The following is a 12,994-nucleotide window of genomic DNA, read 5'->3' as shown; positions in this document are numbered from 1 at the left end:
GCCACCCTTTGCCCAGCATTACACGTGCTTGGCATTCTCCCAACCAGCTTCACCTAGAATGCTTTTTCAACAGCCTTGAAGGAGTTCCCACATATGCTGACCACTTGTTGGCTGCTTTTCCTTCACTCTGCGGTCCAACTAATCCCAAACCATCTCAACTGATTTGAGGTCGGGTGATTGTGGAGGCCAGGTCATCTGATGCAGCACTACACCACTCTCCTTCTTGGTCAAATAGCCCTTACACAGCATGGAGGTGTGTTGGGTCATTGTCCTGTTGAAAAACAAATGATAGTGGGACTAAGCCCAAACCAGATGGGATGGTGTCGCTGCAGAATGCTGTGGTTGCCATGCTGCTTAAGTGTGCCTTGAATTCCAAATAAATCACAGACACGGTCACCAGCAAAGCACCCCCACCTCCATGCTTCACAGTGGGAAGCACACATGCGGAGATCATTCGTTCACCTACTCTGCATCTCACAAAGACACAGCGGTTGGAACCAAAATGCTCGTGTTTCTTGGCCCAAGCAAGTCTCTTATTTTTATTGGTGTCCTTTAGTAGTGGTTTCTTTGCTGTAATTCGACCATGAAAGCCTGATTCACACAGTCTCCTCTGAACAGTATATGTTGAGATGTGTCTGTTACTTGAACTCTGTGAATAATTTATTTGGGCTGAAATTTCTGAGGCTGGTAACTCTAGTGAACTTATCCTCTGCAGCCGAGGTAACTCTGGGTCTTCCTTTCCTGTGGCAGTCCTCATGAGAGCCAGTTTCATCATAGCGCTTGGTGGTTTTTGCAACTGCACTTGAAGAAACGTTCAACGTCCTTGAAATGTTCCGCATTGACTGACCCTCATGTCTTAAAGTAATGATGGTGTGGCGTAGAAGTCCGTCACTGGCCGCGGGCAGCATTTGGTTCTTTAACGCACACATTCATCACTCCTCCCTGCTCCGTTATCAGATAAGGTAACAATGTGGGTCGTCACACAAGTTAACTTCTCTGTCTTAGTGCATACATTTCACACTTGTCAGTGTTCATTTGTAATATAAGTAATATGCATTATACTATCTATGTTGTGGATGAGCGTGTTGTTTGTTCCTCTCTCTCGCTGTAGCTTCCGGGTATGCTGGATAAGGACCGGAGCTAAGGGAATTGGGCTGACTTTGTAGTGCCTGTCCCAAATGGCTCATTAATGTAAATGGGCATATTAAAAGACACTGTCAGTAGTGATGTAATTTTGTAAATGTTATGTGGTGTTATTGTTTAAAAAACGTGTTGCAATGTATATCCTTTAGTATGTTTAGTTAATGGAAAATGTAGGTTTGTATAGGTAATTGCTTAATTAATTGATGTTAATTGTTCTGAGGGGAGGGGCTAGCCCTACAAAAGGAGCCTCTCTTTCAGTTCATGGGGAGGCCATTTTGGATTGAGCTGTGAATGGGGCAGTATTGTTTTTACGCTGTCCCATAAGGTATATGTTTGATGGCAGTACTGTTGTTTTTGTTCTGGAATCACTATGTAAATAAACACCCTTGCACAGAAGAACATTTGCGGCTCCGCCATCTTTTTATTTTGATTGAGGTTAGGTTTTCCAGTATAGCCTTGTGGCCTACTCTACGTGACAGATGGACTATCATTTCTCTTTTCTTATTTGAGCTGTTCTTGCCATAATATGGACTTGGTCAATTACCAAATAGGGCCATCTTCTGTATGCCACTCCTACCTTGGCAAAACACAACTGATTGGCTCAAACGCATTAAGAAGGAAAGAAAGTCCACAAATTAACTTTTACCAACACACACCTGTTAATTGAAATGCATTCCAGGTGACTACCTCGTGAAGCTGGTTGAGAGAATGCCAAAAGTGTGCAAAGCTGTCATCAAGGCCTTTGGTGGGCGCGAACCCAGAGTCTCTGGTGGCACAGCTTGCACTGCGATGCAGTGCCCTAGACCACTGCGCCACCCGGGAGGCTCATTCATATTTTTGTGTATGTGTACACACAATCTCAGTCTGACTCAGCCATGCTGCCACATGCCATCATCGTGCACCTCTTCCTCTTTCACTTTTCCCTACTTTTAACAGCCATTGTCATTTCTCAAAACGCATGATGAATTCGTCCCATAGCATCAGGTTACAGGTATGGTTCCAATATCCACACAGGATCCTCCTCTAACAAGCCTCTGATAGGCTGCGTGTAAGCAGAGCCTAGTCAATAGAGGGCCTGTTAATCCTCGGTGGGACGGCTTGATCCATCAGATCCAGTGGATCTCCAGGGAACGCACAGACATTCCTGACAGATCCTCTACACAGATCAGATCACAGGCAGTCGGACTCCAGCCAGACCCAGCCTTGCTTATCTCACTGATACGCTGACAGTTTAAAAACAGTGATATTAATATTATTAGCTCTGCTTTATTTGATATGGTGGGCACTGGTGATGCAATCTGCCATAAATGCCATGGGATTGCCATGTAAGAATGGGGTGTGTAAAATCTAGCGATCTTTCTATATACACCGCAGCACCACCTAAACCTCTTGTGAAATGTCTGTTATGGAGGCCTTTTTATTGTGTGTTCGCAACAAGACTGTTCCCACACCCTGTATGGCCCTGAAAACTGGGCTGCTTTAGGAGGGTGGGCATCAGTAGTGCCGCAGCATTAAAACACATCCCAGAAGACACAGCGGAACCACTACCATGTAGCTTCGTGTCATGCTCCAGATCTGATGTGGCCGTGACATTAATTTGGTGGCCAATTAAGAGTTTCTCCCCGCGAGCTCCTCTCATATGGCTCATCAGTCTCCGATTGCAGAGCACGAGCAGCAGATGAGACCGGAGATGCTAACATGGAGTTGAGGAAGTGCTTGCAATCTGCAAGCACACACACTCCCACACAAACATGCCTTGTGCCTGACCAACTACTAAACAGAGTCGTATAGGAACTAAGCCATGTGGTGTATGTAACCAAAGTAATTTGGCATGACTCGTCTATACAAATCTAAACAGAATCAATCAACTAATCTGTTTAGCCTGGGGTTCTGGGGTTTGAATAGTGAAAAAACAACATATTTGATGAGAATCACCGGGATCCTTGGGACGTTCCAACTGACATTAATTACCCCATTGAAATTTACATTTAAAATGGTTAAGGTTAGGGTTAAGTTAGGTAAGAGTTATGGTTAAGATTAGGGTTAAGGATGTCCCAAGAATCCCAGTTAGCACTAACCACAAAAATCAATGTTACCTCATTAAGGGGCAGTAGCCTACATTGGGTGTACAATTTTCAATTACAGCATTATTTCATTTGGAGTATTCTTCTGCTATTTGTTTTGACATTAATACTTGCATGTTAATATTCTCATGTTTTAACTAAATGCAATCTATTAGCTTCTAAAATGTAAGGAGGGATATCTAGCTGCCCAAACCCAGTGTTGGGGAAGCTAGTCTGAAAATATTTTATTTAACTTTTATTTAACTAGGCAAGTCAGTTAGGAACAGATTCTTATTTACAATGACGGCCTACCCCGGCCAAACCCGGACGATGCTGGGCCAATTGTATGACGCCCTATGGGACTCCCAATCACGTCCGATTGTGATACAGCCTGGAATCAAACCAGGGTCTGTTGTGACGCCTCTAGCACTGAGACGCAGTGCCTTAGGGCTCCCGAATGGCGCAGCGGTCTATATACAGTATATACCGTGGGCTCCAAAATTACAGGTACCCCCGACTGGCAATGCACAAACAATACTTTAAAAAAAATAAACAATATAATTAAAGATAAACTCATAATACCAACGTGAGAAATTCTGAACTTTATTAATGTTTCAATGGAACCAACCAAAATCATACAATTATTTAACACAAAATATATTTCACCAAAATCAAGGTTTCATAATTATTGGCACTCCTCATTTAGTACTTAGTGCAACCACCTCTGGCAAGGATAACAGCATGGAGTCCTCTCCTGTAATGTTTGACAAGGTTAAGGAACACATTTGGAGGGATTTTGGATCATTCATCTATGCAGATCCTTTCAAGATCCTCCACATTCTTGTGTTTGCGCTTATCAACTGCCCTCTTCAACTCAGCCCACAGGTCCGGCGACTGAGATGACCATGACAAAAAATAGATTTTTTTTGATACAGAACCATTTCTGTGTGGATCTTGGGGTGTGTTTTGGGTCATTGTCTTGTTGGAAAGTCCACTTACGGCCAAGTCCCAGCCTTCTGGCAGAGGCAACCAGATTGTCAGCCAGAATTGCCTGATACTTGGTGGAATTCATTACGCCATCAATCTTCACCAGTGCCCCTGAACCTCTGGAATTAAAACAGTCCCAAAACATCACTGACCCACCACCATACTTCACTGTGGGAATGAGGTGCCTCTCCTTGTATGCATCTCTGTTTCGATGCCAAACATGCCGATGCTGTATCTGACCAAAATGTTCAATTTTGGTCTCATCTGACCAGAGCACCTTCTTCCAGTCATAATTTAAATGACATTTGACAAACTCCAAGTGCTTGCCTCTGTGTCTTCTGCAACCCTTCCAAAGAGCCTGTGATTGTGGAGGTGGAGTCTGATGGTGCTTTTTTAAACCTGGTGACCGCAAGACGCCACCAAGGCCTGCAATTATTTCACAGTGATTCTTGGGGATTTTGTTGCTTCTCTCACCATCCTCTTCCCTATCCTGGGGGGCAAAATGCCTTTGCGTCCTCTTCACGTGAGGTTTTCAACTGTTCCATATCTTTTTACTTTTTTAATAAATCGCCCTGACAGTGCTCAGTGGTATATTCAAATCGTTTGTGGATCTTCTTGTAGCCATTACCAGATTTTTGAAGGTCTATGACCATCTGTCCCTATTGAACTGCCAGTTATTTTGTTTTCTTCATGGTGTTGGATGACAAAGGGATATTGCATGCGTGTTACCTCATTTTTATTCCCAAGTGAAACAGGAAGTGATGTAATGGCTCAATTTAATTCCTGGTTTAATTTTGGTAGATGTTATTTCCAATAATCTTTAAGGGTACCATTAATTGTGAAACCTGGATTTGGAGGATATTGATTTTTAATCAAATCAATAAATTATTTTGGTGGGCTCCATTGAACAATTCATAAAGTACAATATTTCTCACGTGGTTATTTTGAGTTTCTCTCCATAATTATATATTTTTAAGTATTGTTTGTGCATTGCCAGTCAGGGGTGCCAGTAATTTTGGAGCCCACTGTATACAGTAGTTTACCAAGCTACCAATTACTTCACACTGGAAGAAGTTAGACTACACTGAAGCTACGAAGCTAAGAAGAATATAGTAGTTCACTCTATCCAAACTACTACGAGAAAAATTATATCAAAATATGAAATGTCAGACTATATATTGCAAGAACAGATCACCCTGGAGTCAGATGTTAACAGAATGTGTATTTTTTAAATTAAAACACAAATTAGGAAATACGTAGGTCTGCTGTCAAAAAAAGAAAGGACACTCAACAACTGAACACATTTTTATTTTAGAAAAAAAAGTGTGTAGTTCCAGTAGTTAGCTACACTGTTACATAGCAAAAAAATAAGTCATTAACTACTGGAAACATTACCAAGATTTGAATTGAGTTATACTACCAACAAGCTACTGTAAAATGTAGTTACATTTCTAGTTGAACTACCTGTACTTCACTAACCCAACACTGCCGATTACAAGATCTGATGGAATGGCTTGTCCTGCACTTTGTAAAAACCCAGAGTGCATTGAGTAAATGTTGGAAAAAGATCTTTGTTCCTTTCTAAACATAGCAATGTGAATGCAAAGAAGACTAGGACCACAAAATAGGTGAAGTGAACTGGCAAAATAGTTGAATCCTCATTCAAAGGCAAGGGCAGTACAAATAAAAAGACAACAATTGCTTTGCTTTTTCTTTTTTTTACCCCAGAGTTCCCTTTAAAGAGGACTATGTGAAAATACCCTTAAGCTTACTAGAGCACTTCTGAACATGTTTTAGATGTCTGGATAATACAAACAAGTGTGCATTCGAGTCTGGATACACTCCCACTCAAAAAGGTTGGATCTGTTTTGCCATCTGGAAAGACAAGACATTTTAATTTAATAGATTTTTTAAATATTAATGACAAAAACATGGTGTGGAAAAAGTGACTTAATTTGACCCATTGCTGTAGCCAGGGACCACTGTTTTGGATGGATGTTTCTCAGGCCCTCTATATACAGTGTGTGTGTGTGTGTCATCTAGATCAGAATGAGCTCACTGTGGTATAACAATACTGTCAAGACAAACAGGACTCCACTCAGACTCATTTAGGTTTGAATCCCAGGAACTAAATGAGTCACAAACAACAACAACGAGCAACAATAACCATCACTGAAGAAAAACCTGAAGAAAAGAAGAGAGGGAGCAGCTGATGGAAGAGGGACTGATTGAAAGAGCAGAAAGATAATGATTGGGGAAAAGAGGTGATGAGGGGATGAGGTAGAGGGATGAGGGATAGAGAGACCAAGGGATGGGGGGATAATCCGTGTCTCTTCCTATAATGAAGATGCACGATTACAGTCTACCCTTAATCCTTTATGCCCAAATGCGCACACACACACACACACACACACTGAATGATCCCAATACAAAAACGCTGTATGCTTTCTGTACACTTGTTCTACTCCTGAGACCCAGTGCTAAACTATCAAGGCTGGCTTTCAACATTGCATACACTTCATCTGAAGCAGCAAGGTCAGATAATAGGGACAGCTACGCAGAGAGAGAGAGAGAGAGAGAGCGAGCTAGGCAGAGAGAAAACGAGCTAGGCAGAGAGAGAGGGATAACTGCAGTCCCAGAAAGAGGACAATGCCAGGAGCCAGGAAGTAGAGCATTCAATTAAGGGCATCGTGGCCTAGATGGTACACACTCCCACAATGCAGCTCTGCTTTGCCCTCTGTCCCTCTCCCCCTCTCCCTTTCCTACGGTGTCTCAGTTAAGCAGTGAGGAGTGGCATACCTGAAACACACCCGTCTGCAGCATAATATGAACACCTTGGCCCCCCCAGGCACTCAAAAGTGTTTAATAATTCAACAACAGAATGCTGCAGGAACACACACACACACAGGGAAACAGGACACCAGGGACCAACACACGCACACTGACTAAGGCTTCCCTACGCGCCGCTTGGAGACATTACTCTGGGGCTCAGAGGGTGTTGTGTCAGTGTTCAGGTAAAGCTGGAACACAGGACACCAGGCCAGACGGAGCCACAGGCCTCTATAGTGCTGAACTCCCAGCTGCCTTACATTACTTACATTAACTACTAATTGTAGCTCTATAGATCCAAGCTATAGCCTACACACTGGCTTGTGAGACTGATCCAAGTGATAGAGAAAAGTCTCCGGACTGACATTTTAAAACCGGCAGTAGCAATCAGCCCATTTGACATTATGGATTGGGATTAAAAGACTCTGTTTCTTCTACATGACACAGGAAGCTGCACAGGTCCTAATCCAGGCACTTGTCATCTGTCATCTCCCATCTGGACTACGGCGACTCGCTGTTGGCTGGGCTCCCGCCTGGTGTTCAACCTTCCTAAATTCTCCCATGTCCCCTCACTCCTCCGCACACTGCACAGGCTTCCAGTAGAAGCTAGCATCCACTACAAAACCATGGTGCTTACCTACGGAGCAGCAAGAGGAACTACCCCTCCCTACCTTAAGGCTATGCTCAAACCCTACACCCCAACCTGAGTAATCTGTTCTGCCTCCTCTGGTCTCTTGGCCCTCCCACCCCTACGGGACGGCAGCTACCGCTTAACACAGTTCAAGATCTGTCCCCGCCCATCTTCCGAAAACATCTGAAACCCAACCCCAACCTCTTAAATAACCCCCCCCCCCCACACACACAAAAAAAACAAAAATAAATCTAGCCTTTCATGAACTAGCACTTGCATTTGACTTTTTCCTCTCACTAGCTCTGACTTTGCTGATGAATACTTTAGAGGAAAAACGTACTTACTATGACTGAGATATGTGGTTGTCCTACCTAGCTATCTTAAGATGAATGCACCAACTGTAAATTACTCTGGATAAGAGCATCTGCTGAATAACTCAAAATGTCAAAAGGAGTCAAAAGACGTGACATTCTGCTTGACTTGAAGCACCGTCTTATGAAGTGTTAATATTGCCTTATAAACATGCATACACCTTAGCAATGCAGTCATAGAGCATTATGACCCTGTATAGCAAAGCAATAAGGCACAAAAGACCAATGAGACTGCTGCCATGCCCTTATTTGGCGGTCAGTCATGTGAAGGACCCAGTAGCCTCTGTGGCACATCTGTCCATCTTTTTACGGGGTGAATAAAAACATTCATCTCTCATCCAATTTCTAAAGACTAGCTCATAGCGTGTGTCAGAGCAACATGTTGTGTTAGCCCAGCCCCAACTCTTACCTAACCCATTTCTATTTAACAGTATTTCCTCTTCACTTCTGTCCTCATCTCTTACCATTCCTCTCCTCTTCCAATTCCCTCTCCTCCTCCTCCTCCTCTCATACTCCTCTTTCCATTTCCTCTCTCGTAGTGTTGAAAACAAGACTCCAATGGTCAAGAGACCGGTGCAAGTTAATAGACTATACAGGCAATGTCCCCGACTCCCTGCTGTGTTTCTTCCTTTCCTCTCTCTCCTCCCCTTCTTTTTCTGCTGACAGAGAATTAAAAGGGAAAACACCAGACATCAGCAGGAGGGAGTTCAAAGGCTGAGGCTGATCAGAACTCTGTTTAATGTGTTGCTATGGTGTTAACATGAAACGTCCGAGTAATATTTTTAGGGCAGAGAATTTTTTCCTGACCAAGAAAAATTGCAGGTGGAACCTGAGGCCAAGTGTGTGTGTGTGTGTGTGTGTGTGCCTGCCCAGATGGTCCTTTTGTCCAAGCACAGAGCGCTGGCTAGAGACCAGATGGGAGGACAGATCCCTAAGCCCCACCACTGAGGAAACAAAAGTCAGCGGTCACAGAGAAAGATGTCTCCTCCAGAAAGGTAGCTGGAGGATCAAGAGCCAGTGAACAACCCACAGAGGTGTGCAGACAAAACACCAGCATACACAAGAAAACCTGTCTTCGGGACCACTGTGGTGCACGTGGGAAGGAGATGAACAGAACCCCTGGAAATCCTTTTTAAATAGCCCCAATCAGTGTCTTTGTCATGCTGTGATTATTTTCAAATGTTACCTTTATTTAACTAGGCATGTCAGTTAAGAACAAATTCTTATTTACAATGATGGCCTACCCCAGCCAAACCCAGACGACGCTGGGCCAATCACGGCCGGTTGTGATACAGCCCGGAATCTAACCAGGGTCTGTAGTGACGCCTCTAGCACTGAGATGCAGTGTCTTAGACCGCTGTGCCGCTCGAGTCCACTGAATGGTGCTAGTACAGACACCATGGCAACACAGGAGAGACTTTAGCTATAAGCATAGAAACTTAGTGGCCCCTCAATAGTCCGTCAGTAAGACGCACACACCCAAAACACACGTCCATACTTCCACCTGTTATGTGAATTCCAGGCACACAGTAGAAATTCCGATCGCCTCTTTGTTGAGTTCAGTGAAACTGATGGACTTATGAAGAACAAGGATCAGAAACTACATTCGAGACTCATTTATGCACTCTCTGCTCCAAATGGGCATACCTGGAATTCTGCAAAGGCCATCATGCACACACAGTGCAGAACCATGGTTCAACACTCTACAACCTTATTAATATACTCAATAACCACGGCACATTGCCCACTGAAATGACCTGTTTTAAACTTGTAATCATCTTTCATCATTTATTACCATCACTGTTATGCAACATGTCTGAACTGTTACAGTGGCCTATTCCAGGACCAGGAGGTTTTCCCTGGCACGCTAATCCGCTTTAATCCAACCATCCTCCCTCGATTCTGCCTGTCCAGTCAACAAACTGTTCCTCTGTGCCAGGGGGACTGAGGTAACAGGCCAGAGAGAAAATATGCTATAGGGTCTTCAAGAAGAGGCCGGGGTATTTTGCCAAGCATTTCATCTGAACAAGCTGTTCACATGGGTTGCAAATGAACCGTTAAGATGCTGTCACATCAAAAACCTACCTTTCATGTACGAGGTTAGTAACACTGTAGGCCTAATAAACCTAGTGATAAATAGTATTAAACCGTGACCGATAAATCATTCTGGGTTAGATAAACACAGAAAACCATGATAACCACTCACCAATGGTCAAATATATTTTCATAAGGTCGGAGACTCAATTGATATCAGTGTTTTACTGCCTGCGTCTCCAAAAGGTCATTCCTACGATAGATACAGCACAACTGGAGCTGTCAGAGCGGTGGGCCGGGAAGAGAGGGAGGATGCATGTAGTAGGCTAATCTAAACAATAGCCGAGACCGCATAAAACCAACAGAGCAAGACATATGCGTAACCGGTTGTAAAATAATGGACTAAAACGCACGATATCCCCTTATTTAGGCATGGGCTACTGTCTAGGTTTTTCTAAAACAGTTCCTACATAGTTTAGCCTACAAAATAGGCCTCATAGCTTTCCTTAATTTCAAAGTGGCTAGCCTGTCACACGTAATTTGTAATGACATAGGCTAGCCTACAAAAAGTGACATTCGATATCTCTATCATAGTGTATCCAACAAACACTCGTCTCATCAAACCAGACATGGGCTAACGCTAGCCTACAGTCCGTTAAATAGCTCGTCATAGATTACCTAACATCTCTGCTGGTTTCCAGTTAAACCGGGAGCCGAACGGTCCCTAAACCGAAACGGATACCAAGTATCCAGCGCGAGAGTCCCGCTACATTCTGCAACAAAGTTTCAAAGGCCTACCAGATGTAAATTCATGCCCAATTAGCATTGACCACAAACGGGCAAATTTGAAAATGTTTTTAAGTAATAACACACTCACGTTCCGAGGATCTCTTTCAATTCAAATATTTTCTTGATGTCGTCGACTTGCCTTTTCCACGTCCCTTTCCCGGACTCTCCATTCTCCCGATCCATGGTGGAACAGGGGAAAACCGGAGCAAACGATGCCAGTGAGTCTCAGCAGCCCCCCGAGATAACGCAGCTTTCCCACGCTTCAAGTTACACTTCCTGCTCGTGAGGAGCAGACCCACGCGCATAAAACGAGCTAGGTAGAAAACCTTTTCGACCTCGTGGTTTTCCCGCTGTAGAAATATCTCCGCAGCTCTCTAAAACAGGTCTCCTGTTTTCTTCGCTTATTTTTCTGTCTACAGCGTTCCGTTTGACCGACAACGAGCGTTCGCCGTCTGGGGTTGCACCTGCAGGGTTCAGCTGGTCTAGATGATCTTGACGTAAATTGTTTGGGGCTACGTGTCACCTTTGCGCGATCGCCTTGTCTCTCTCTTCCCCAAAAAGTATTCTGTTTTAATTAAGTCCCCTGTTGAGCCGTGTGGTGCGTAATGCGAGGAGCATTATTTAATCTAACCATGCTGATTGTGCCATCGGTTGTTATGGCAATGAGGGCGGGTAGGATGCTGCTCATCGCTCGATTTGACAGCGTTGCGCACAAGTGTGTGTGATAAAGTGTGTGTGACTGGATGTCTAGAGATAATTCGCATTGCACCAAAGATACGTTCAAGAAAGCAGAGTATTTGCAAACCATCAAAAACGGACAGCCATGTTTAATTGGCCAATATTTATTATGGTGGATATTAGGCTATAACAGGTCAGATGATGGAGTCGACATTGGGACCCATGCAACTTGCTGTGAAGTTTGAGAAAGGGGGTCTCCAGATAAAATGTGAAAACATGCTATATTACTGTATCTTGATCAAATCAGTGCTGACATGAATGAGAGACAGTTGACGCAATTGACATGAATGAGAGACAGTTGACGCAATTAAATTAAATTCATGGGTCCTACAAAGGTTTAATATGTTAGACACTATAATGGTCATATTATAATCTGATGTACTAAATACATTTTAGTTTGGGTGTTAATATTTAGATGGTTAAATACTCTCCAGCAAAGCAGTCTTGACTGCAGTGATATATCTGAAGGTGCTGTAATCCACCTTTAAAAAAAACACACGATAGTATCCTCGAGTCGTGAAGAGAATTACTGCAGACTGTTCTCATCTGACAGGCCTGCCAGAGCTTGTGTACAGGATAAAATAGAGTGTGCGTGTGTGAGAGAGAGGGGCTGAGAGTGTGTCTGCGCGTGTGCTCTAGACGCTCATGAGTATTCCAGCTGCAAACTACTGCAGGTCCCTCTCAGCTCAAGAAAATCTATTCTCCACTTACCCTACCTCTCCCTTTCTCCCTCGATCTCCAGTTCTGATTCAGCAAGTCTCTCAAGTTAGACTTTGCACATATCTGCCTCCCTCCCTCACAGAAGGATGATTAGTCAACCCAGGCTGAGATGTAGGCTTGGATTTATGTTCATCTTGGCAAACTGAAGAGAAGAGAGCGAGGAGAATTGAAAAGGGGGGTAGGAGGATGATAAATGTGTAGTCTCTTTCTATCAGCAGTCTGGCACCCACCTTTACTCAGATGGGTGTGGCATCATTGACATCTTTTTGCACCCCCCACCCCACGGGCAGTGTGCTGAAAACACAAGCCCCTGCCTCAGATAATACAACACTGCAGCTCTCTGAACAATGCACTGCATCTGTTAACAGGCTAGGATCTATTGGTTAACCAGCAATATCCTATCCCAACAGTGCATTGCTATCGCATTTTACTCACTAGGCTACACTAGTGATAACTATTCAAGACAAAACAGAACATCCAGGCATTCATCCTAATGTAAATACGTTTCACGTGAATGGTGGCGTTGTTATCCCAGACCTCTGTCTCAGCCCAGGACAGCTCACCATCTCTGATGGTTCTCATTATAGGTAAACAGCTCCCCCAAGTGGACCTTAATAAAAATGCACTAATCTGTTTCTCAACTAGCCAGTCTCGTCATTGGTGCCAAATTCCATTCCACTTTTTTACCA

General features: G+C 43.7%; 1 protein-coding gene across 1 annotated transcript in view; it reads right to left on the bottom strand.

Moving 5' to 3' along the window:
* LOC139378634 (calcium/calmodulin-dependent protein kinase type 1D-like) overlaps nucleotides 1-11,341 on the bottom strand; it is a 62,080-nt gene extending 50,739 nt beyond the window's left edge. Inside the window, exon 1 of the mRNA XM_071120978.1 lies at nucleotides 10,936-11,341. Within this exon, the coding sequence (XP_070977079.1) occupies nucleotides 10,936-11,030 (95 nt within the window). The 5' untranslated portion in view covers nucleotides 11,031-11,341. The remainder of the gene's footprint in view (nucleotides 1-10,935) is intronic.
* Nucleotides 11,342-12,994: the final 1,653 nt, after the last annotated feature.

This window comes from Oncorhynchus clarkii, chromosome 21 (genome assembly GCF_045791955.1).
Source record: "Oncorhynchus clarkii lewisi isolate Uvic-CL-2024 chromosome 21, UVic_Ocla_1.0, whole genome shotgun sequence".
NCBI lineage: Eukaryota > Metazoa > Chordata > Actinopteri > Salmoniformes > Salmonidae > Oncorhynchus > Oncorhynchus clarkii.
The sequence above is the reverse complement of the archived record's forward strand: the minus strand, read 5'-3'. Positions and strand labels throughout refer to the sequence as shown.